This window comes from Vidua chalybeata, chromosome 4 (assembly GCF_026979565.1).
Source record: "Vidua chalybeata isolate OUT-0048 chromosome 4, bVidCha1 merged haplotype, whole genome shotgun sequence".
In the NCBI taxonomy this organism is placed as follows: Eukaryota; Metazoa; Chordata; class Aves; order Passeriformes; family Viduidae; genus Vidua; species Vidua chalybeata.
Window position 1 is genome coordinate 21,834,490 of NC_071533.1, and position 27,164 is coordinate 21,861,653.

At 41.6% G+C, this 27,164-nt stretch overlaps 1 protein-coding gene across 2 annotated transcripts in view; it reads right to left on the minus strand.

Moving 5' to 3' along the window:
• UNC5C (unc-5 netrin receptor C) overlaps positions 1 to 27,164 on the minus strand; it is a 245,358-nt gene that overhangs the window by 31,674 nt on the left and 186,520 nt on the right. For both annotated transcript variants that reach the window (XM_053940586.1, XM_053940585.1), the window contains exons 4-7: positions 25,152 to 25,255; positions 13,674 to 13,854; positions 11,436 to 11,603; positions 10,044 to 10,208 (exon numbers count right to left, since the gene is read on the minus strand). In XM_053940586.1, coding sequence (XP_053796561.1) covers positions 10,044 to 10,208; positions 11,436 to 11,603; positions 13,674 to 13,854; positions 25,152 to 25,255 — 618 coding nt within the window. The remainder of the gene's footprint in view (positions 1 to 10,043; positions 10,209 to 11,435; positions 11,604 to 13,673; positions 13,855 to 25,151; positions 25,256 to 27,164) is intronic.

Genomic DNA, 27,164 nt, shown 5'->3' on the forward strand with positions numbered 1-27,164 from the left:
TTTTAGTTAAGTTAATGTTTCTCCTTGTATTCTACTTTATAGTCCAATTTACGTTTGTAAATATATCTTTGTGCCTATGGAAGTGTTTCTATCAAGTGTCAAAGCTGGGTTTTTTTAAACTAAATTAATTACACTGGCACAAATCCTTTGTACAAATGCAGATGTACCATTAAAAAGGTGCTTTAAGTAAACATTGTCTATTTTGTTTCTAGAAAGCATGAGAAGAGCAGTTTAATCACCTTTGTAATGATGCAACACACTGGGAAAAGCAAAGAAGGGTGAATATGTCAGATTGTACTTGAAAAATTAACTAATCCAATGTTGACATATAGAAAAGACTACAGCAGGCTTTTTATCAATTTACTTTAACTCAATTTAAGCATCAGTCACACTTGGCACTGATTTGGGAAATTGTGTCCATTTAACTGAATAGATTGTCAAGCTCATTTAATTAGTTTGGTGCAGTTTGTGAAGGCAGATGATCCCCAAACACTGGAAGTCTAGCCTGAGCATTCTGGTCCCACATGCCTTGTTCTGACCTTCTGGGAACATGTTCATGCTGAAGGCCCTGGAGACAGAGCTGCTGCTCTGTGTCACTGAACAGCCCTCAGCATATCTGCATGTGACTGTCACCAAAGAGTCACCAGAATGACTGTTCTAAGCTCTTCTTCTTCCACTGGGAAAGAATCAACTCCTCAGCATATTCATGGGCATTTATACACACATGGTGCTCAGCCTGGGAGCTCATGATCATGGGCATTCTGAAATCCTCTGTTTGATATTACCTAAAAAGCTATGGGAATATAATGTCTTGGCCTGTGAACTGGAATATTTTAAAGAGAATTTTTATTCCTGTGTTATAAAACTCTAGGTCACGGCTTCACGCAGAGAGAACTTCGTAACTGGCTCCCCTTTTTGGTCCGTAATTGGTTTTGCTAGCTTTCTAGTCATGCTGAATTTGTATTAATGAATATCAATTTTAGAGTGAACTGATCAGATTATGAAAATATTTTACTCTGGTGCTTGCAGAAATTAAAATATTTAAGTAAGAGAGAAAGAAAAATGCACAGTTTTCAATTTGTATTTTCCTGAATATTTTCCCTCTTTCCAGCAAATATATAGGTAAGACAGGTGAAGTAGCTGAAGATGATATTTCTGGCCAATTATTTACTAGGGCTTATACAGTTTGTGTCACATTTATGAAAATATTTACAATTATCCTGCAAAGAAATAATTTTATAGCATTAGCTGCTGAGGTCACAGTTAATGATATGTAGTTTGAGACTTTATCAAGATCAGTGAGAACTGGAGACCTGCACTTTCAATTAATAAGGTGAAGATTGCATAAAGCACACCATAACTGCTAGTTTCTTCAATGCATCATACTTTAATCTGGCACCACTTGCTTCTAATCTATAAACTCTCTTTACTCGCTCTGTAGCAGTTTCAAAAACAGCTGAGCTCAAGTAATCCCGTAGTCCTTCTGAAAGTCTGGCCACATGATGTGCCTCAAGAAGATCCTGTTGCAAAGAACTCAACAGGTTGAGCATAACATATTGTAGCAGCACTTTCCCCCCTTTTGGTTCCAAAATCAATGCTCTCAAATCACCTCTGAAAAAACAAAGAAAAGAAAGCATTAAACTGCTGCCTTCCTTCCTCAGGAAACAGATAAACAGAGACTGATTCTTACATGCAGATGCTTAACATTTAAAGAAGGAAGTTCTTGGATGATGTAAAGTAGGTGTGTGGTATATAGAATGTGACATGAGTTTACTGAAACAACCCAGTAAACTTTTTTTTTTTTTTTTTTTTTTTTTTTTTTTTTTTTTTTTTTTTTTTTTCTGTGATAGATACACATCAGATGAACTCCAGTATCTGATAACTCAAAGCCACCAAGCTGGTAATTATTTTTCATACCAGACCCAAGAAGTATTCACCCAGTTGGTTCTGTTCTTAATTCCCAAGATGAGGTCTTCTTTCAGCATTAAGTCCTATTACCCTCCTCATTGGGCCAGCTCCAGTAGCTCAGAATTTAATTTAAAATCTTTGGGTTTTGCTGGAGTTTTCTATAATGAGTCTCAGTCTCAGAAATTATTCTGGAAAGTTTGAATAAAATTGGTTTAAGAACTCCAGTAACTTTTTTTCTTGTTGTTAATTTCTCGTTCAATGGATCTCAATGAGTAAAAAGCTTCTCAACTACCCCCAAGTACATATAGCTGTTTCCAAATTCCAAGTTCTAGAAATTCAGCCTGTCTCCCTTTCCCTGTAAAATGCCATTTTCAATTCTATGTCAGCCCAATTTCAGTTTTTTTTTTTTTGCACTCATGGGAAGAGACACTCATCAATTCTATATTCTGAATTCAATTATACAGAGAGGGTTTTGAGACAAAGAAGAAAAAAAATTATATGTCCCTGCAGTGTTTGCAGTGCTGTGTCTGTGGCTGTGACCTTGCATTACCAGTCCTGTTTCCTTCTGCCTTACCTCATTCACCATCATTCTTACAGCAATCACCAGCTTGCTTGAGTTTCTTCAGTACTTTTAAAGGAAATTCTAGATGATCAATACAGGGTGCAAAGGCTCAAAACTTTCAGAAAAGACTTTCAAGGGCTTTCAAAATACTAATTCAGATACATTGCAATACTTTTGGCTTCCATCTAAGTCCATCTAGGTTTCTGTCTATGATGGCCAAAGTCACATATTCCCAGCTTACAAGAAAGAATTTTGGAGATTTAATTTGACATTCAGGAGTTTTAAATTGCTTTGTGCAAGTTCCACTGTCCAGAGACTGCACGTTTCCAGTATTTTCTTTTCTACAAGGGGCAGAGTTAATGGTACAAGAGTAATCTTAGAGTAAACCCCATATTTTGACTGTTTAGTGTCAAGGCTTCATGTTCACTTAACATGTTGCTAATAAGATTGGAAAAGTATTAACCATAAAATTTGAACTCTATTTGTTGTTAATTATTTCTCTCCCATGCTATTTCCCAGGAAATGTAGCAAAAAAGCAAGAAGATGTGATATGTTATACCTTACTTGTGGTGGTTAAAAATTAGAAAAAAAATAGAAAAAAATTAGAAAAAAAAATCTATTTGATTTGAAAGCAGGCATTCAGGGAAGAATTACAGGGCAGAGCAGCTTGATGAGGAAAATTAGAAAAAAAACCAAAAAAATCAAACCAACAACAGAGTCCCTGGAACAGCAAAAATCTTTCAGACAGAAAGATTTCCCTCAGACAGAGAGATTTTCCCTCCCCACATTTTCTATTCTAAAGAAAGACCTTCATATCTGTAGTAATGATGCTGAAGGTCAGATATGATATCAGGCATCCCAGAGATAATGCACAGCAATTTATTTTCCTTCTGAAGGACTAATTATTGGCATATTCAGGCTGGGCTAATAAACATGGAGCTTGAGGTTTTGTGACTGATTATTTACTTGGATATTATCTCAGATCTTTCCTGAGTGGGTGAGTTAAATGGGGACACTCTCTTGTTCTCTCCTTGAACAGGAGTTCATGATATTCTATAATTAAGTCTGCAATTATGTTTTCATTTTAAATTAGATCCTGACATTTTTTTAACATTGATAGAAAGGTCTTGCCTGAATTTAAACATGCATGACATCTATATGGGAATAGGGGAAGATGAAAGAGAAAGAAAACTTGTTGCTAAAATTTGATATGGATTAGAATATCCAAGTTTGACATTATGCAGTCTTCTGTAGTTAAGGACTTTGACCTTTTAGTTAAATCTTATGTCAATCTTTAGTAAACAAGCACTGTATTAGTTATGCATGTTTGACAGCAAAAGTAAACACATGACTAGCACTGCAATTCAGTTGATGTGTATTTGTAAATTCCACTCTTGCAATGACAATGCTAGAAAGACTTCCTGGAATTCACTTTGCTGTAGTGGGACAAGAGTGCTGAAACGAGGACAAGGGACATCACTGGAGAGAGGTTACATGGCACACAGCTAGATGAAGGAAGGGACAACTGGAAGAGGATCTAGGAGAGGGGATCAAAACTGTTAAGAATGCTGGACAAAAAGGGTCATGGACAGCATACGTTATCCCCATGGAACAGGTATAAAAATTTTTGGCAGGTTTGTATGCTCACACATAAGGTAATTTGTACTGCCCAGCTTATAACATCAAAAAGTCCAGAAACTCCAGAATCAGCTGATAAGCTCAATGTTTGTTTACAAATTCTAGAAACTTGTTCCCCAACATCAGTTTCCATCTAAGCATGCTGCCAATACTTTCGTTAGTCCAGATTTAGAAATATAGAGCACTGAGTTTTACTTCTGATTGTTTCACTTACTTCTTGATGAGCCTTCAGGTGCTCATGTAACTTTACCCTGCCTGACACTCTGACAGGAAAGCAAAAATCATGAAATATATGCACCTCTGCGTATGACAAGGTTAATATAAATGTACATTATTATTTCTGTATGGGGTGGCTTTCTTCTACAATTAAATTGATATATCAGTTAGACTTCATAAGATTTGAATTCTTTCATCTATCTAAGTAATTTTTTGAGCTTTTAATGTGTAGAGGAATAGGGAAGAATAAAAGAAAACCTAAGAGGATAAAGAAGAATGAAAAGTATAGGTGGATAAGGTTGTCTTTTTTCTCCTCTCTGCATAGCTATAATATTTTTTTAATTAGTGCAGATTTTTGAAAACAGCCTAGAGATCTTACAGCATCTGCTTTCTTTAAAAATAATGTGGAGGTGGCTCTTTCTGAACTGACTGGGGTTAAGACACAGGGATTTCAGTGCCCTGGGTTCTGCCTGTGGCTCTGCCCTTCTACTTTCTCCCAACACTTTTATCTGCTTCAAGCAGTTGGTCTTCTAGTCAAGAGCTCTCAGTTGCACAGGGCCCATCAGAGCACGGATGCTTCTCAGCTGGGTTTTTTTCATGTCGCTACAATAAACTAGAGATGAGTCATAACTCTTGAGGTGTGTGCATAAACTCCCTTGGCTGCCACACCATTACATAGTAGCTGGGTAGAAAATGGAATAACACATCCCTTTACTCATATCAAAAAACAATATTATGGAAAACTTCCTCTAGGAACAGATGAGATGCCTGCTTCAAATGAATGAACTCCCCCTGCTAGGCCAGAACAGGCCAGGTGGCTGTATCATTATGCTGACAGACTGAATGTATTAGAAGTTCTCTCTTGACCCACATGCTCTTAATAAAAGGTTTTATTTCATTCCTTTGCACACACAGGCTTCTGTTGCAGTCTCCCTTGAGAGACTTCTGCTTACCTTTTAGAGCTTGGAAAACATTCCGCTGCTCTTTGCACACTCCACTGGTGGACCTGTGGCCCTCATCAAGCTGCTCTGCCCTATAATTCTTCCCTGAATGCCTGCTTTCAAATCAAGCCAAAAAGGGAAATTAATTCTGATTCCATCAGAGTTTCTGACATGTTACATTAACCAAGGAGGACATGTGCAGAATATGTATGTTTTGGAAAGAAAAAGATGCTAGTATTAGGGAAACCTTGCTTTCTACTCAGGATCTGTATAAAAAGAGGCAAGACTGAAAAGGGAAGCATTTTGCCATTTAATGCCCAAGCAGGATAAACTGCATCTTTTTCACATGCTTAGGCACTATTATTGCAAGAGGGAACCTTCATACCGCTTTTCAGATGAGGATTTCAGAGTACTCAGCAAATACAGTTTTGCTGTCACCACATCACATAAATTCACTCTTGACTAGAAGGCAGCCTTTTCTAAGAAGGAATGGCATTGCTAGTCTGGTAATAACATCTTCCCCACGGAATGGTGTCTTTTCCTCCAGTGGTGTATCTGCTATTTGCATTTCCAAGTAGTTACGCTGCATGCAGGGAGAAGACCAGAGTGACCTGAGAGTCAGCACAGATTATTGTAGCAACTATTTTGAATATTTTTTTCCATTTTTTAAAAAAATTACACTAGCACATCTTAGTCTTTTCATGCTCAAGAAACAGAGGGAAAGTTCATACTGGATCTGATGACCCTTGGCAATGATTCACAGGTGGAAATTTCCCTTTGTTCCTATTCAAGGATAGATTTTTATTCCATATTGTGAGACTGTATAAAGTAAGCAATTTTACTTCACAGAGCAACAGTACTATTTGTTTCCATAGTCCTCAAGCAACAACATGTGCTTCTGTATTATCTTGCTTGTTGCTGTAAGAGAGTTAGCTTTGTGTTTTGAAAAAAAAAATAAAGCACAACTTTTATGAAAAGCCACAGTGGTCAACTAATGCCAAAAGTGAGCAGAAAAAGAGGCACTGGCTGGTTCCCTCTGACTGAGATAGTGCCAATCCTGCAAGTCCCAGGCATGATTTCAGAAAAGTCTAAAAGACCAGCAGGCACCAACCTCATGCCTATGGACCTGCTGTACTTATTCATTCAGGACAGGGACAATACAGATCTGAACACTGTCACTTCAGATCCTCAACAGAAAGGATATACGTGACATGCTGTGAGCATGACAGCTGCATGTCACAACTCAGGCAATAAGCCTTCAACATAACCATGAAGCACAGCTAACTCTCCTCATAGTTTGTGCCCCTCTTCTTGACTATCAGCAGAATTTTATACATAATGCAAAGCAAAAGCAGCAGTTTTGTACCACACAAGTGATCTCACACTTGTTCCAGACTGAGTCCAGCAAAACACTTTCCCGGTACATTGCTTTAAAAATGTTTGTGACCTAGTGAAAGGAACTACTTGTACTGAAGTTTGAGGCAGCAGGCGAGTGCTTTGCTTTCTCATTCCCCGCACAGAACACCCACCAAAGTCATTAGGTGATACAAGTGAAGGGCTAATTGTAGTGCTTCAGTTTACAGCAATCCCCTGTGAGATGCAGTGTGTGCCTTTAAAAGTGTTGTTCCTTGCACTGAAGTATTTACCACAGTACTCATACATCAAGTGGGAAATAATGCAGCTATGGAGGCAATAATGCAACTAGCGTGGGTGGTAACCAGCCAATTTTTCTTACACCTACAGGAGATTTTGTTCCAGAAGATCTTATTAATGCTATTATGGGAATTATGAAATTGTTATAATGGGAACTGCTAGACAATATTGTGTACTTGAAAACTTAAAATAGCAATGACTGCCCTAAATTTTCACTACATCTGCTTTTTCTCTTCAGTTCAGCCTGCTGGCTCTCTGTGGGCTCTATAGTTTAATGACTGTTCATCCCTTCGTGTTAACAGAAAACACAAACTACTGGATATGGGAGAGTATGTGTGTATCACCAAGATGATTAGTCTGAATAAATGCAACAGCAGAGTTGCATGAGAAATGCCATAGTTAGTGGTAAGCACAAACTACAGCTTTGGGTGTCAAATACTGTAATTACAAGGGATGGAGAAAGCTCCACTGTTTTTATCCCCACAGAAATCAATAGTGGTGCAGACTTGTGCTCTTTGCTGAAGCAGGGGCAGTCTGATGAAAGAGCTTATTGATTTATCCAGCTGATGCTACTGAAGTGAATAATAGACTGGAAGAGAAAGGGCTTGTAAATGAGACTCGTTCAATCCAGCATTTTCCAGGATATCTTTTACACGCAGCTATATAGAGATATATATTTACAAGTGAGTTTTTGTCAGAGCAACAGGTTAGTGACTCCTGGCAGAGTGTCTGTCTACTAATTCTTTGACCTCAACTACACCCATGGTGCCAAGCTTCAAGCTCTCACTAAAGACTGGCAGTAAGGAAGCAGCACCAGGGCACCTAGGAACAGGATGTGACTATGGTGCAGGGAAGCAGCTGTCCATCAGATCTCCCAGCTGGCTGTGGCCACAGAGAAAAGGTGGCTGAAGCTTTTTCTATGCCACATGTGCCATGCCAGATCCAGTGGCATGAAGCCACTGGAAAAGACTGTTGTGAATCTACAGGTGCCCAGGCTAAGAGAATTGTCAGTTCCAGGCCAGACCCCCAAAGCTTCAAATAATGTGGAAAGAGGCATGTTGTTTTAGGAATGAAAGGAATGCTGTGTGTCTTCCTGGCTCAGCAGGCAGATTTTCTAAGAATCTAAATCCACACAGGCAAAAATGTAAGTGTTCAGATTGATTTTACATAAACTGAGAAAGATAAATAAATAAAAAGAGAGGGAAGGAGAGAGAGAGAGAGAGAGAGAGCAGCAGGCACACTGCCACAAAGTACAGCAAATCAATCTTCTCAGCAGTGATGGATCAGGGAGCAGGACTGGAAGTTTTACAGGTATGTGAAACCCTGAGAGTATAAAGACACCATTAAAACACTGCCATTAAATTCCAACACTGAAGGATTATCACGGACCCTGGAGCTAAGCAGGTCATTATGTGACTGCATATTTTTCATTACCATTTTTAATATACATATATATGAAGCAGAATAGGATTCACAACAGTTTCACCCTCTCTCCTACTGAAGACCTCTGCTTTATACTCAGCATCCACTTTCACAAATAAAATGCAATATACCATCAACAGATAAATAAGATCCTTACAGGGCTTTTATTCTGCTGTACTATTATATCTACTTTTCCACAAGATTTCTGCTTAAATGGCTCTCTTTATGTGCACACACAAAGATGACATACACCTGCTAAATATAATCTGATAGTGAAGAGCTCTTCTGTGTGGGGAAATGCACCTTTTCCTCCTAATTTGCCATAATGACTTATTAACTTTGCTGGAACTAGGGGTGCATTAGCTTCCCTACAATAAAAGTCACCAAAGTGTTGTAGAGTAAGACATAGCTGGATTTTTTCCCCTATCCTTAGAAACAAAAAGGAGAGGAGTTCTGACTGTTACCTTTCTAATTTCACCATAAAAACAAGTGTTTTGAGGGATTACAGCTTTATAGACCACTGACATTGATTAATAGCTTTTAACATGATGGAAATGCTTGTGTGAGCCACATCGAGGGAGATACTTGTAAATCTGTGAAACCTCAAAGTAAATGGTCATGCTGTGCCATAGGGTAGCTCAGAGATCACTACCAACATAGTAGTGCTTATTCAAAGAGCAGACCAATTTATTAGCTGGTAGTGTCATTTGCTGTCATCATGAGTATTTCAGTCAAAAGTAACCTGCCTCAGAGAATAAGAATTCTTTACTCCTTTTGATTCTATCTTCTTTTTATGATAGAACTCAAAGCATTTTATGATCTGGACACAGAGGTATTGGATGGGTACAGCCACAACTCTTTGGACAACAGAGAGCTGAGGCTTGACAGAGAAGTACTGCAGAGAGATGGGATGAAGGAATAGGAAAGAGTTGTATGTGAGGATTCTGGGTCAGGTTATTGTACTAATGAAACATGAAAGGGAGTTTTGATGCACCAGCAGAGCAGAGAAGACCTAATTTTTGAGAAGGGATGAAATGTAGAGCTGAGTAATTGTTCATCAGTGTATATCAGAATTACACTTAAAATCTGCTTTCCTTTGCTTCTCTTTTAGTCAGAAAGGCAGGACCACTGTGTGAATAGGCACAAGTGGAACAGACTTCAGTGCTAAAGCTGATCTTCCTGAGGCTGCAGCATGCTGGCAACCAGATAGGAAGTTTGCACCAGCGCTGCATTGATGCAGTGTACTTCTTTCTACCACAGGTCACCCGAAATTGAAAAAGGAGCATAACTATTATAAATAGAAACATATGCACTCACCATTCCTGATAGTAAGAAGCCAGAAGCCAATCTGCTTGGCCAAGTTTACTCTTTTGGAAATGCTGGCTTTGCTCTAAATGCTCTATTTTTCCATTTGCAGTGCTGTAAGAGTCACTGCCAAGCTTCTCTGGACAGATGTTGAGGCAATATAGAGAGGAGGGCTGTTTGGTGGGGAGAGCAGGCAGTAGAAGGCTCTGTTATGACTCTTTCTAATTCTTCACTGTTTCATATTCCAGGCAAGAGGAGTGGGGTGTCCAGGCTGGTTGAGAACTGGTCCCTAACTCATTTCTCCTACAAATGGTTCTGTGAGTTTAGCTCATTGATGCTAATCTGCAGTTATTTCAGGGTTTGCCACATACATCCCAGATCCCGGAGAGAGCACTTACCCTGCATGCAGAGCCCATCCGTGCAGTTCTTGGACTGCAGCACCAGCCCCTCGCAGTCCTTCCCCCCATTCTTGGGAGCTGGGGCTGTGCACTCTCTGCGGCGCCAGTGGGTGCACTCAGTGCCACAGGTGGACCACTTGCTCCAGGATGTCCACTTGCCATCCACTGAGACAAGGAGAGGACACAACTTGTTAGGGATACACAAAAGTGAGACCAAGACAGAGCAATGCACGGGTCAGCACAAGCCACTCTGCAGCTCCCAGCCCTTCCTGGCAAGGCAGCAGGACCATCAGCCTGCTCTTCTACTTATGGCCTGTAAATGCACATTCACTCCCACATCTCCTTTCTTTATGCTCTGGCCCCATTTCTGGTTTCTTTCCCCTTTATATAAGCTTCTAACCAGTTTATCTGTACTCAAAATGTACAAGCAACAAGTCAGGAATCTGTGATTAATTTTGTGGTGGGGGGTGTGGCATTTTTAGCACAGAGGTTAGATTTTCCAGGAATTCTTCTTTATTAGGAAGATTTTTAATGTTAAATGTTCTCTATTAAAAGAAATCTCTAGAGGCACCAATTTATTCCACATGAGCAGAATCAGGAATGTGTTTAGCAGCTTTCAAAATCCTGCAAATTATTTTCAAAAGCACTAAAATGAACAGCTGAAGAATAATATATAAAATTGTTCCAGTGAGAGAGCTGGATTATCAAACTTCACAAGCTGAAGATGGCCTTACTGCCATCAATTTGAGCAGGTCAGTACTAGGAGAGCACTGGACAGTAGGACAGATGTCAGAATTTTATCACAAGAAGTCACCAACAACATTGCATGTCCTGAAACAATCTTGTATTTTCAGAATTTTACATTTAAATAACTTCCAAAAGTATGGATACACATCTCTTTCCAATAAAAATGTCTTTGTATTTGACGATTGCATATGTCAGGTAAACATCTGCCTCAAATTTAATATCCACATCCCAGATGTTTTACTTGCTGAGACAGCTGGACTGAACAGACCAGCATATATTTTGCAACATATTTCAATATATTGCAAATATATTTACATCACAGTTACTTTCTATATTCAAGTCCCAATTCTTTTCCAGAGCTTTCAACCTTTATCTCCTACATTTTGAAGCTCTGAATGCTCCCCAAATCTCCTGAATTGTAAGAGCTGAGACCACAGTGCAAGCAGTGTGCGAAAGAAGGGCTGGAACCTGTGCTGCTTGATATGATGTGCTCACTATTTTATCTACTTATGCACCACAACTGAATATTAATTCCCTGAGATGTTGGATTTATTAATAATGAAAAGGAAGCTTTTGCAACTAATAGTGTTCTCCTGAAACGAGTGATGACAGACAAAGTATCTATGTGTGTTGTTCATACTGAACCTGGACACAGAGTGGTGCAAGCTATTTTCTGGACGCTCTGGCCCTCGCAGAAGGCGCCACCGTTGAGCGGGGCAGGGTTGGTGCAGGTCCTCGTGCGCTTCTGGAAGCCTCTCCCACAGCGGCTGTTACACACAGACCACTCTGTCCAGGTGGACCAGCCTCCATTCACTGCAAAGCAGGAGAAAAAGAGCATGGTCACACAAACAGCCCAGCCTGGGCAGCCCCAAGGTGCTTCTGTCTCCGTGTCATGCGGCCTCAAACAGTGGCCACAGGACATGGCACGAGAAACAACACTGAACAGGCACAAATCCACGTCTCCAGCACACCAAGTGTATGGCAGAAGTCATTGTACAAGCTGCAGAAATGCTGATGCTGAATGAAAAACATCACTTGATGACTATTAGGGTTGGCAGGTAACCTGCATTATCCTGAAAACCAACCTGGCTCAGCCTTAAGTGCCTGGTGGAGTGTGTATGACCAAAATCCCTGCAGGTTCAGAGAGCTCTGGCAGCCGAAGCTCATGCTCTGAAAACTGCACCATTTTCCAGACGGAGATAACCTGCTCTCCCACTCATGCTCAGATGCACCCATCACCGATGCATGCTCAGAGACCCCCACACTTCGATTAGATATCAAGAATTTTCCTTTCTTTCAAGAAGGTGACTTCAGGATGTCAGGACAACTTCAGTCACCCCTCTGTGGACATAGCTGGTGTATATATAAATGTCCCAGCACTTCCCTAAGCTGTTCAGAATGAGCTAACACTAAATTTATTTCTTTCTGTTGGACTTTGGGAAGATATTTATCTCTGGGAAGATATTTATGCTGACTCTCCTTTTCATCCATCACAGTTTTTCTGGGATAGATGGAGGAATGAAGGAGTTGTGCTGCTCTACATAATAGTGTCATTGTCAGGTATGGGTAATAACATATTAACTGCTTGGATTCCCTAAACCCAAATGTTTGTGATATGACACAACCCTGAAGCAGCTCTGGCAACAAAACTCATAAAATCGCCTGCTCCCTACACATGTTTCTTGAATACACTTTTGAAAAAAATTCTTTATATGTATGAGGAAGGGTTGTAGTATGCCTACATCTTTATGTTTCTGCATTCATCTCAGTTACAAAACACGGTGCTCTTGCATGGTCCATCCCTCAATACCAAAAGCATTGCTAATCAACTCAATTCAGTCAGTTTTCTATAAAAACTGAAGTAAAAAGCCCTCATTGTAACTCCACAGAAGCAACTGCTTACAATTAAATCTAACTGCTACCCTGAATATGAAATGAATATTAGGGATAATCATAGGGATTTTTTCCTACTTGTCTATCCTATAATTAAGCTGATTGTAAGAAACACCAGTTCAGTCAGCTGGCACATAATCAGAGCAGGTTTTGTTCTGGTCGATATCCCCACCTGGAATGCATTTGGGGAAGTAACTCTGCAGAGGCAAAGGCTTAGACTGGTGAGGCAGAGCTGCTGCGCAACACAGGCTGGAAGAGACCCTAGGAGGGAATCCCATCCTTTCCCAGCCAAAGCATGGCCAGCCTCAGTCATATCAGGACTGTGGATGCTGACACAGAATAATGCTATCCCATGCTTTATATTCCCCTAATGTTTAGTTTTAAGCTAGGCTGTGTGCCTACGAACTGCAGTCCCAGAATGCTTTGCTTCTTTGCTCTTGGTGTCAGGGTATGTTTTGGAAGTAGGCACCAAAAATAAGCTTATTTAAAGAGCTATAAGAAGATAGTTGATTCTGATGAGCTCTGACATTCTTATCAGTCACTGGAAGCACAAATTTTCTATCACTTTCACTGTTATTTCTGAAAAGAGTCATTAAGAATATGAACTGTGTTGGTAATAAGCCATGCCTTGGACACTCCTGCTGGAGGATGTGCCCTGGTGGCTCCTTGCTGTATGCAGCTAGTGTGTGTTACAGCAAGGGGAACAGCCTCCTTCTCTCTAATCAGGCTGTTTGTGCAGGGGGCTCCTCTTCCTTTAATACCATTGCCTGTCACCAATAAGACAAGTCATCATACTCCTGAGGGATTTCAGCAGTGCCCCCTGACTGCAGTCCCCGTGTGTGGCTGCAAGTCACCAGGCAGCACAGGCAGCCCAGCCTGGGCACTGACTGCAGCGAGAGCTGCACAAGGGCATTGTGCATCCCCCTCCTGCCCCACCTCCTGCTCTGAGTGAGTGTCCATCCTCCTGCAACAGTATAAGGCATCACCTACCATAGACTATCACAGTTGCTGTGGTGCTTTTCCTTTTGGCCACAATGTTTTTTGCAACACAGGTGTAATTGGCGGTGTCAGAAAGCCGGGCTTGCTTGATGATCAGGTTGTGATCAATGGTGATGTAAAAGTTTCGGTCTTCCACGGGGTCAATCACCTCTTCATTCTTCAGCCACTCCACCTTGGGGTTTCAAAGGGCCAGAGGGGAGGCAGTGAGTCAGCAACAAGTCACATCAGTATGGACAGACACAGTATCTGTGATTGCACTGCTTATCCCAGAAAACTCTACGAGCCAAGACACGTGACAAGGGACTCACCTGATGAATGTCACCAACTGAAACAAAACACCAGGACATAAAAATAGGAGAACACTCTTCATGCCTACCCTTTCCTTCAAGCCCCCTTTCATCCCACCCACCCACACAACAGCTGTCTTGCCTTGCCTTGAAAACATCAATGCATTTTCAAAGGCTGCCAGGTACAGTATAGGGAAAAGCTAATCTGTGCTTTCAGAGTTGGAAGCAAGGCAAAAGGAAAGGGTAATATCTTAGAAGCATATCTGCAAATAGAAAATTCTCCTACAACATCAGAAACCCTAAATCAGCACAGATCTCACTAATTGTTTTCCATATCTTGCCTAATCAGGCAGTTAGTTATGCAGTAACCTTGTAGGTATCTGACCTGAGTCTAAAACCATGAGACTCTATACCAGAGTGGGTAGCACTAACAAATCACAAACCCCAATATTTTTGAGTACACTTGCACTCACATACACACTGTCTGGCTTCAATGAGAATGAAACAAAATAGAGTCAGTTACCAAGGAAATAGGAAATCACAAGGACATTAGTGCTTATTTTTCCTCTTTATTTGTGTAAGCTATATTTTACTTTAATAAAGCATGATTTCCTTGGTTGCACAGAAAAATATTTTTAATATGATGTTTTTAATCGAGACAATATTCTCTTTATTGCCTTCCTTAGAAAACACCCTGTTATATCCCAGCTGACTGCTGTGAGCCACTCTAATATAATTTGGCTGCAAATCTAGGAGCTCGTTTTCATTTGAACTTAGTGCACTGAAGGATAGGACTGGGGCCCTGGATGGATCAAAGCTGGGCCTTCACGTCACTGGATCACTTCAGCCTGTGCCCAGGATTTAATTAAAGGAAGAAAAACATAACCACAATCAACCCACTGGACTTGTGAGGTGCTAGCTGCCAAGTCCTTCTCTCACAAACTCCACTTTTCTAAAGACATTTGAGGAACTACCCAAGCATTGACATACCCCAAAAGTCACCTGAGACAGCTGTACCGACTACTCCAAACCATGGTGAGATAAAACAATAATTTCTCCTGGTGTTCAACACCGAGGGCTCAATTCACCCCTGGACAAAGCCAGTCAGTGCTGCAATATCAGTGCTGGCAGATGTGGGCTTGGATTATAGGTGCCCACCACCCACTCTCCACCTTTAGCCCTGCCTTAAGCCGCTCCAGCTCCCCTACTCCAGTTTGGGTGGATGCACTTCAGGTATGAGCTGCTTCCAAAGATTTACACGTTTAGTGTATGTAGAGCCACTGCTCCAAGGAAGGCTTGATTTAAACCTCTCTCTTTCACAGCACATCACTGTGGGATGTGGCAGCCTCACAGCTGTTGATACTGTGGAGCTTAAAAGACATTGGTGCAACAAGGGCTCTGGAAATGGATACGCGTATCTGCAAGGAACAGGGCATGAAGAAAAATACATAAAACTTTGGAGGCTGTATTTCTGTCACCATGGAAGATACAAGCTCTTAGTCAATAATCTGTTTTTCCTTGACTGAATGACTAAACCTGTTTTTTCCGCCTTTCTTGAATCCTAATAGGTTTCAGGTCTAATCAAGACAGACATATTCCTTTTCAGTCAATGGCAATATTTAACTCCTTCCTCACCTGCAGGCCAGGTCTGCATGAACTCTAGACTGAAAAACAATCCAGGAACTTATCTCCATCAGTAGTGTGCTGCCATTTAAGTCCTGCCTCTCACACAAGACCCATGTATTTCTTTGGTTTTAATGTCAATATTTATTTCTGGGATGGTTATGCCAGGGCTGTAAAAGATGCTACACACACTGCCAGAGCTGTGTTCATCCCATTATCAAATCTGCCTGTGCTCTTCCTCTGCTTTGCATACTGACGACACCAGTAAGGACAGGACTACAGTCTACATGGTCTAAGGTGTGGGAGGTGGTCCTGGGGGGGGATCTGTCAGGAATGCCATGGGAAACTGCAGTAGTCTAAAGAAAAGCATTGTATTAGAATTCCTGCCTTCTCCCATGTCTATCACTAGATGCACCCACTCCAGTTAATGCCTATGCCATCCCCAGTTCTGGAAAGTTCTCCATTCTATGTTCTGTAATTGGTTCTTTCCCTGTAACCACTCCTTCCCCTGTCTCCCATTGGGTTGTCCCATCCTTACTCCTCCCATGGGCCCCTATCCCATTAGTCCATATGTACCCTGACCCCGCCTCCCCTTCCCTGGATATAATCCCTGACCCCTCCTCTGGAGGGGGCCCTCAGAGTTAGCTCCCCTTTCGAGAGGTGGTCTCCCTGCGTTTCCCGTGCCTTTCCCTGCTTTCTTCTGCCCTTGTTGCAGCTACAATAAACCCTTGAGAACTGCAGCACTCTGGGTGTCGTCCCGTCTATTGGTGGATCCATCCTCCTAGCTATCGGGGCTCCTGTTGACTGGCCAGCAGCGGGTTTCCCTGAAGGACCAAGGTCAAGGACGCCACACTAAAGCTCAGTTTAAAATATTTCTGGTATGCCCATTCAAGAATATACTCTAGCAGCCTTTGGCACCCTCAAGGCTCCATGCCCAAGCACATGGATCTTTTTTCCACTACTCTGCAACATTTTCTCTCTCTGCAAAAACACACATACATATTCAATCTGGGTCTCAAATGAGTAGACAAAATTAAAGCTGTAAGCATTGAATTCTCTATCATCCCTGCAAAACTACCAAAGATTATATGAAAAGAGAAGTTGCCAATAAAAAAAAAAAAAAAAAAAAAAAATCCCCAAACAAAGCAGCTCTGTATAATTTAGTATACTGCCTCTGGCTCTATGCCAAACCTCTTAGGAAAAAGATCCTTTTCCACCTAATGCCTCAGAATTGCTAACAGTAAAAGTTCGAAGAACAGCAGGATATCTTTTTTTTTCTGCCAGTATATCAATACAGTGTGTGCATGTCTAAACGCCATCTCTTTTACAAGGTATCTCTTAAATATATCTAATTCAGTCTTCTGGCATCCAGGTTTTTATGGTGTCTATTAATGTTGCAAACTCTAATGTCAAATCTGAGGGAAGGAACTGATGGATGATTTGACAAGCAGTGGGAGTCTCCTTTCATGCATATTTTAGCCATCAGTAAAGCAACACGAAAAAGATAATACCCCTCTAGTGGTTATATTTTCTCCCTCAGTCCACTTGCAGAAACAGGGACTAATTAAACACACTACAATATGTGAGACTGTTCTTGGTACTTATTTTCAATTACTGTTGGACCCATTTTTTATGGTGCAGGTGACTGCAGTGCTCAGCACCTCTAAACCTCAGATTTTTTTTTTTTTGAGGTAATCAGAGTAGGTGGGAGTAGGGTTGTTCTGTCATGTAAGTAGGAAGAGATCAGGTGTCAAATACAGAAGAGAAGCAAGCAGAATGAGACAGTTTGACTTATGAGTGACAAGTATGCAAACTGTTATCACAGAAGTTAAAAGCAATGATCTCTTTTGATGCCATGTCATTCCCCAAGGTGCAGCCCCCTTGCTGAAATAGGCTGTTAATCCAGTCAGTGCAGAAACTTACTCTGAATTTAATTCTGCAGCCTGAATAATAGTTACTGGCAGCTAAGGCACTGGACACTTGTGTGCCAGAGACCTGTACACCTGCAGGCAAGTGGACAGAGGAGCAGCAGAATATAAATGGGCACTTCAAAGTGCACAAAAACCTGACTTCAAGGTCATATCAAATCACACACTCATTCCTCTATTTTTCATCTCTCTTGAGATGTTCTAGAGGAGATGTTTGCTTAAATATTAAGGATGCTTTCTGGCTAAAATCAGAACAATTCTTGAGCATGTACCTAGCTCTATATATTCAATTAAATCAGGCACATCCCTCCAGGCGTTATTGATAAATGTACTGACGGTCATGCATATACGTAGAAAAAGGATGGGATCAGTTTTTTCCATATCATAACAGCAATCATTTAATTGGCAGAAATTATACCATGAAGGATGGGGTAAGTGTACCCTCTGGGGGATGACAGCTATGGAAAATTATAATTAAAACAACGTACACGTGGTTTTTCTCATATACTAAACCCCTGGAACAAAGCAGACACAAAATCCCTTTACTTAGTTTTCTACACAAGAAGGTATTTTTGTTATATGTTTGCAAACTGACTAGCAAGAGAAGGCCACTCAGTTGAGATGTGAGCGTGGTGAATGGAAACCTGACCAACAGAATCTGCAGATGTGGAGAAGCTGGAGCACACCTGGAGGCAGCTACATTTTGGTCAGAGCTCCTTAGCACTCTGGATGCAACTTGCAGTTCCATGAGGCACACGGATCCTGCCAGCTGCACTGGAGCTGCACATCCAGGGCTGCTAATGGGCTGGCAAGCAAGCCTGCAGGACACTGAGCTGTCCCTGCGGCCAGCAAGGGAAGGCATGATCCAAGGTGTCTGTAATTTAGAACAACATAGCTTGTAGTGTCTTCTTTGTTATCCTGCTCCCTGGTGACAGACAGATGTGCTGTCTCTAATCATTCGCTGATTGGTATCGGGAGATACATTAACATAATTGGCACATTTGTTCTAATTAGTAGAAGAAACCTGCCACATGCCACCCAACACGAAAAGCAAGACCATCAGCAAGAGCAGAAAACTGCAATAACACCTCAACTCTACCTGGGAGCTGCAGCCAGACCAGTGCTGCCACGGGGTGTTTACAGCAACAGCACACACAGAGACTAAGCCAGGCCAGGCTTCTGTGCAGACTAAATGAACACAGGGAACATAAATCACACAACAGATTACACATCCAGGAAAACCTATTACAAAGCTAATTGCTGATACAAATTTAGCCATACTAAGTTACCAGCATTCCTAGGCACTTAAATCTCTTGACACACTTGCATATGCATGACTGTTTTAGAAACTGGTAGAGCAGAAACACATCTGCTCCAAAACAAACTCAAGGATGGAAAAGGAATATGATCTCATCTAGATGCTGCCCTCTTGATCATAAGAGTTGTTCCCTACACATCTGGCAATCTCAAGAGCTAAGTTGGCAGGGTCTGAGTTCTGAATCCCAGTTGCTCATTGCCTTCTCTGCACCAACCTGCCCTAGAATCATCTTCAGAGTGAGGAGCACCTGCTGAAAACAGCAAGTCTTCTACCCTCCAGACACAGGCAAAGCCCACCAGTGCCATTTTCCACAAGAAACAAGATGCAAACATCTGGGAGCAACAAGAGACTTGCCTTGATGAAAGGCAATTTGTCATTTTGGAAGGCGAGAACATTGCACCCGTGCCTTCCCCATGCCTGGTTGACACAGCAGGATTGCTTTTCATCTGGTTCCCCATCCACGCTGGGTTGTGGCTGGTGTTCTCTGCAGCTGTGCCAACTGGTCCCAGTGGCACGGCTCACCTTGCAGTAGTCCCTGCTGAGCTGGCATCAACTCCAACAGCCACAGGGAAATTTCAGCTCCCTGGCTTCACCTGGAGTGTAACACACACACACACACGCACATTCCAGTAATAAACAATTTGTGAAACTAACTAACTAACTAACTAACTAACTACTGATTTGGACACAGTACAAGATGTCTAAGTGAGACTGAGAACTCTAGCAGTTTTCATATGAGCCAGCAACAATTTTAGGTACTGTGAGACTTGAGTACCTCTTTGAAGAATGTTATTTGATTTTGGATCTGGTTTCATGCCAGCAACTGTCTGCTGAAGAGGATGCTGTCCTCTATGTACTATTTACTGGAAAGATATTTCATACACATTTAAGATTGAAAATAAAAGGAAAAAGAAGTGATCTCCAAAGCAACTGAAATTACAGCTAAGAGAGACTGCAAAACATACTGAGAATGTGACAGCAAATGCAAACCACCGTGGTGTTTTGTTCAGTTGTTCTTATTGTGCTTCTGCTGCCAATAAGGAGAATTGTTGTTCCTGCTGTGGAAAGACTTCCTTAATTACACATATATCCAGCTTTCTTCTTGCAGGCTGTATGTACAGATGCTGGATGTCTCCAGCCCCATTACGGCTTTCCTTTATGCACAACTGGGAAGTTAAGCCTCAGAATAAACTTACCGGTGGACCGGTAGCAGCAGATATAGAACTTTATTCCACAGAGTCTCAAATTCAAATACAGATAATGGGATTATAAATGAAAACCACAGCATCTGCTATATGGCCATCAGAAGCTGCTGGGCTTCTTTTCCCACCTAAAAGAGCAGCTTGAACTGGAGGCCCATGTTAACTGGCACTTTTGGCACCATGTGGGCATATGGACAGATAAGTTATGTTAGCAAAACCAGAATCTCAGAGCTGTCTTTGCCACAGAAAGCCAGCCGTAGAGAAAAGGATAAGCTAGCAGGGTTCATGTCAGCGCTCTTGTAGAACACCTCCCATTGTAATATTTCATGGAGGAACTAGAAGTCTGACTGTTCTCCAATCCCCACCGATCTTCCTGGCCTGACCTGAATCATACAGCAACTGGATTCACTTCGAAACATGCTCTGCCCTCACTTACATTGGCATCAGTGGAACTGGACTAGAAAGGAAAAGTACAGTGATAGGTCCCATAGAAAAGTCAGGTCTCCAAAAGAGCAGTTCTGCAAGACCACCTGTGCTCCATAGCATGGATTTCTGCACTGGAGAAATAAACTGGTAGGAAATGTAAAAACAAGGCTATCTAATAATCTAGTAGTCAGCATACTTCCCAGGAAAGCAAAAATCCAAATGCAAACCTGTCCTTCAAGCAGGAAGTTGTAACCTATGTCTTACATTTTGCAAGAGTGACCACCCACCAGTAGGGGTAAAATGTATGTTAAAAGGGACAGAAATGCAGGGGACCAGGTGTTGACAAATTGCAGGGTGCTTTATCCTGTACTTTTGGAGGACAGGCCTGCATGGCCAGACCTTACCCAGTGGCTCTCCAAAGTGAAGGATGAGCAGCCCTCATTCATTTTGGGCTGTGCTCCTTCTTTACACAAACCTGCCCCCACCCCCAACTCTTCCTCTCACTGACACTCAAAGGCAGTTCTGCTGTATGTCACAAGGCACTGCAAAGGACAGTGCCACTTTTCAGCAATTAGCATTTGTGGTCACAGACTCTTCTACTTGTCTCTCCTGGCTCTCACTTTCCTGCTGTGAATATAAAACGCTGTCTCAGTGACACACACCTGCATGGAAATGCACACACATGAACTCCCAATTAAGGGATAACTGCTGCAAAACATAAGAGGCTCTCAGGAAACAACACAAACAGCAGTCATATTAATAATCAGTTAGATGGAGTTGCCTGCCTATTTGTAGAAAGAATTTGCCTTAGTTTCCACCAGCCTTTGCCTGGGCAAGACTAGCTGAATAAAGTTTGTGTCACAGTCATCTTGACTCTGCAAAACACCCTCTTCTGCTTCTTGACTCAGTGATCCTTTCCCCCTTGCTCTAGTTCCTAATTAAAGCCATGAATGTGGATAAATATGACATACAGTTTTAAACCCAACTCAGTCACCAAACTGTACACTACACCCTGTTCTGCAATTAAATTACTGTGTGGAACTCCTCAGTTAAAATTAAAGAAGCAATTACCCCCCTGTTAAAGGCACTATAAATCATACATTTCAATGCAAAAGTTCATCTGGCAGCTTATGGCATATTAACCAATCTTACATCTCATTTGTGTTTTGATCTATAACCTACCCAAATGAGCTAATTTGATGTGACTCAGTGTCTCTAACTATATTTTATCATGTGCAATATGATGTCAGTGTCTTTCAAAGAACAAGTTAAATGAGCGAAAGGGTTAATTGCTAACAAGTCAGCCATTACTGTTGGAGCGTCACAGAATGGGATTCTTCCTGCCTTCTCAGGCTAAGTTTAGAAAATTGCACACAGAGAGCAGAGTGGAACTGAAATGGATGTTTCTGTTCATGCTGGGGAGCTGCAACTGTCTGATTTTCACTGAGTGTGAAGCTGGTGGGTCAGACTGCTGATCTCACCACCTTACCCTACTTCTCCCCACTGGGGGAAAGCAGAAGGCAGAGAAGCATAGAGCTAGGGCAGGGTGCTGTTTGTTTTTATGTCCACTCATTTTTTTCTCTTTTTGTCACAGCAGGAACATGTGAGCTTGCCCCTTCCCCCCTCAGCTGTATGCAAGAACCTCAGTGAAACAGCACCTGTGCTGGTCCTTCTGCTGCTCGCCTAGGCCATGCATTGGAACAACCCAAACATTTACCTGGGTGGTTCAGAACCTGTAGGTTGGTTCAGCTTGATATTGGCTATAAACCTGGGAGTGGGGAGGGATGCCATGGTGCACCTGACACCCACGCTGGCTGGGGCTGATGGGCAGGGTTGTATGACTGGAGAGAAGCTGATATAGTTTTTCCAGAGACCATGGAAACACTTGGTTCTTTATGTTGTCCCAAGTGAACAAGGAGATGTACTTTGATTTAACCTCAGGCCCTGAGGCTGGTGTATATTAATACATCTGTTTGTATTTGGATTTTGACTTTTTCTTTTTTTTTCATAGTGCCCATGACCTGAGCCTGCTTTAATGCTTGTCATGTACTAGTGGATCTGAGGGACTGGTAAGTGTTGCTTTAAAAGCTTTGCTTGCCCATCTTTGTCTTTGTCCTTCTTGCCCTCTGGAGAAGCTGTATGTTGCTGTGTGGTTCAGCTTTTCAGTACTCTTAAGATCTGCTCTAGCATTGATCCATAAGAGCTTGACACAGTTAATTGCAATTAAATATGCTGGGAAAGATAAGCCTGAATTCCCCAGATACTGAAAAGAGGACAAAATTTAACCCTGAGCATGCTTGTTCTCACCACTTTGAAATACCGGAAAAAAAGAAAAACAAACTAAACACCCAACAGAGAATGAAGGGGGAGAATGGAATCAAAGAGGAAAAGCAAGCAAAAGACATGGGGACTCTGGACTTCAGCATTGTACCACATTACACTGAAGGTGCATTTTGTACAGTCTCACAGTGTAAGCTTCTCTTCATCTGTTTTGGTGTTAAATACAGTGGCTCCTTCAGAAACCAGTAAGTAAGAAAAAAATCCTAAACAAAACACAGTTTCCAGAGTGTGAAGAAGCACATGCTCACCAAAGCATTTGGAAATGCTGCTCACAGCTGCAACAGATGCATTACCCTACTCTAGTTGGAATCAAAGCAGTGTTTCAACAAGATGGAAAACAGCCTCAGTCTGCTGCCTGCCTTATCCCAAGCCCTTATTATAGTTACCTGTACCATCATATCAGAAACTTCTCCAAACAAATAAATGAAGTCTTAAACAAAGAACTCATTCATCTTTAAATTAAAATAATCATGTAATCCTTCAACCCGACAAGTTATCTTTCATCTCTCCTTTTTTTTTTTTCTTAAATTTATCTTACTAGCTTCAGCAAGTGGCTGTAATAAAATGTCACATTAAGGTATTCATATTCATTAGTGTTCAGGTCTTTGTAGATTCTTTCCAACACTATTAAAAGAACAAAGAGGCTGTATTAGGCTGCTGTCCAATCTGGGTGTTTGATCTCTTTCTGACTTCAAAAGTCAGAAGAGGAAAAAAACCCACATTGAGAATGGTTCTTTTGAATGTCAGATGGGGAGTATAAGATTTTTGAGCCTGCCAAGTGTTAATTGGTGTCTGCCCTGACCATGGTACAAATCAGATTCAGAGTCACTCAATGCACCATCATGAAGAGCTATTGGCAGAGTGAGCAGGATACTGGAAGGCAGGAAAAAGCACAACTGTTACGGCACCACCTCACAGAGGATATTTTCAGAGATCACTTTCCACAAATCATGTTAAATTATGCAGTTTGGGTCTCAGCCACATGACTGGGTATAACAGACCTTTCTGAGGGAACAATCGGCCTGGCTGCTGAAATTCCAGAGCTGCTTGTAACTGCATAAAAACGAACCAACCCGCCAGCATTAATCTCTGTTTCTAGCAAAGGTAATGAAGTTCCTCAGTACTACCCTGCACTGCCTGAACAACACATCCCAGTGCAAAAACTCCTGTCATGGTACAACAAGAAGTTGATTTGATGCAAAGAAACATCAGAAAGGAAAATAAAAACCTGCTGCTAATTTCCTGATGAAATCCAACTGATTAATATTACAGTTGTCAGCAAGTTGGCTCAGCAGCCCTAAACACGCTTTACAGTTTGGGAGATCTTAATGGGGAGAGAAAACAGCCTACAGATCAAGAAAGTGGGAAAAATGTTCTGTGCTAATTATTCTTTCTGATGTTTGTGGACACATTTCTGCAATTCTGATTAAATCTAAACTTGGGTTAGATGGGGAGGCAACACTTTAACCTTCATCTCCTGAGAAATCAGCCACTTTGCTACTTAGCCATGACAGTCTGACTTATCCTAATGCAAATTGGCAACAGTTTCTTCTGTGCGTGGTAGAGGAAAACCGAAGAGAATTCAGATAGGGGAATTACCGTCATTAGCAATCAATTTTTCTCATAACAGCCACAGTGGATTTAGGATTTCAGAGGCCTCCCTGTGACTCAGGGACCCTCCTTCCATGAGCTGTGAGCCTGAAGGTGGAGGCACCACTGCACTTAGGGAAGCTGCTGCTCACTGCTGTTGTCAGGCACATATTCTGGCTCCTGCAGGGGGAGAACAGGCTACCCACTCTGGGTTTGCTTAAAAGCCAGTAGGAAAAACAGCTAAGGCCCTGAAGATGGCTTATTAGGCAAATACATCATCTACTTTCCCAAACCTCGTGCTGCTTTACCTGGGAGCCTGTATTGTACCACATCGTCTCATGCCAAGTTGGCAAGGTGGTGCATACACATGTGAGTGAAATATATTCCGGCAAACTAAAAATTAAAACATGTTTAAAAGGTGTTCCTCAGAATAAGTGATTTTTTTTTTCTTTAAAAGCAAAAAAAAAAAGCTAGCAGGCTGGTATTAATATGTTCCCCCAGCTACGTGTCCTCTGGATGCCAGATGTAGTTGTGATTTTTCAAAGGGAAGAAAAAACTGAAACCAAACCACCTGCAGCTCTGCCCAGCAAGGCACCACAACCCAAAGCCATTAATCAGGTCCCAATCAATCTTGCCTATGAGCAGCAGTCAGTCAGCTTTCCATTAGCACCCATTCATCACGCCCTGCTGTAAGTCACTGCACCATTAGCCACCCATCAGGTCTTACTGTGCCAGACACTGCTGCTGTTGCTCACCTCAGCTACTGGGATGCCTTCAGGGGGACGGCACTGGAGCAGGACCTCTTGCTCCAGGGACACTTCTTTCCCTAAGGGCTCCTGCTCAAAAGTTTTCCGGAGATCTGAGAAGGGAGAAGAAAATAAAATCATTAACATTATTATCAGCCAGTCATTTATATTATATTTGATTGCCGTACTGGATAAATGCAAGAGACAAAGAAAACAGCAATTTTGTTCCCTGTAAAATAAAGATTAAAAAAAGTCTGGGTCATGTTTTCACTTCATTCCAACATTAAGCAAAGATTTCATAGTGGGTTTAATATTTATATTGTAGTACAGCATGTGAACCAGTGAGCAACCAAGGCTTCTTATGGAAGATCATGTCCAGACACAGAACAAAAAGTTAAACAAGTCCCTTTGTCAGATAATTTTCGTTTGGTAAACTATACCACTGAAGTACTAAACAAAGTTATGGAAAATTAAATAAATCTGTAAAACTACAGCACATAAACTGAGTTGCTTTAAACTCATAGATTAAAGTGATCATGCTGTGATTTAATGTACTTCTAGCTCATAAGCATTAACTATACAGCTTTAGCTAATTTGTCTACACCTCATCATTATCCCTATAGCACTAAGTTATTATTATTATTAATAATAATGTAGTAATAATAATGATAATAATAAAAAGTCACTTCAAGGAGTTGAACCATGTTTGGATCCCTCTACAGCACCACAGAAATGTGGCAGACTGACAGGGCATCAATTACGCCTCCAAAGATCAGACCAGTTCATTGTACTGGACAGCTACAAAGTCTGGCTTTTTTGTATTCTTTCATAATGTCTTTGCACTGATGGTAAAATGGACTTGAGAAGTTCCCTCCTTATCACTATCCCCGTGTTTCTGCCATGGACTGTCACCCTCTCCTCTGCGCCAGGGAGGACGTGGCTTTGGAGAACTGAGCATTCAGCCCCAGTAGCTACTGGGGATATTTCTCCCTGCTGCCAGTTCCTTCTGCAAATGGATGTGAAGCCATACTCAAAGCTGGTCTGACTTCAAAAACTTTAAAACTCAGTTATTTTTGTTTTACTTCTTGTTCTGAAGTCAAACCATTTCCGTACATCAGCTTAGGGTGAGGTTGCACAAATACTTGTGTCATATTGGCAACAAGACACAGTCATATGGGAACAATTGAAAAGCCAGATATTTCATATTTTGAAGCCATAACCTATGACTGGGCTGGAAAACAGATCACTGAATTGAACCGGTTTACAAATAAACCATGCAAAGAGTTATCTTTTCCTAGATTACCTCCAAGACCTGATTAAGAGCTGACCCACAAGGAACTGCATCAGTGCCACCAAAAGGCAAAACCTGGGGCTGGCAAATGCAGAGATGGAAAAGGAGATGGGGTGGCTGCCACTAAAATCAGCGCCTCTGATACCATGAAACTTTGAATAACATGAGACCTCTGTTACCCTATATTGGGAAAATATGACTGTTCAATTACCTGGAATTCAGTATCAGTTCAATGGTACCATGAAAAAGCTCTGTCATAGCTGGAGATGCTAATTTTAACTTGATATAGTAGCAAACTTCTGACATCCAAGCATTTCCCCAGTGAAACTGAGGCATCTCAGTCCTTCTTCTGCACCACAGGCATGAGAGAAGCAGCCCCACAGTCCACTGCTTTTCCACCAGCAGCATTCTTGCTCCCTCTGGCACACAGGGTAGGGATACTGAGAGCCCCTCTGATGGGACAAGATTTATGGCCACAATTTAGGGCACCAAAAGATAAGCTTTGGTACATCCTACTACAGCAATGCAAGAAATTGCTGTCTCCAGCTCTGCTTGGTTGGGATTACCTTCTGTCAAAAGGAAGTACATGCCAATGTCACAACTACCTCACTACAAACCCCAACATTCCAAACTCAGCTGCTGCTGAAGGGGGCTTTACCCTACAACACCAGATAACTTAGGGCAAAGAGGAGGAGCAAAAATCTGGACATGAATGTTTCTTAGGATGACAT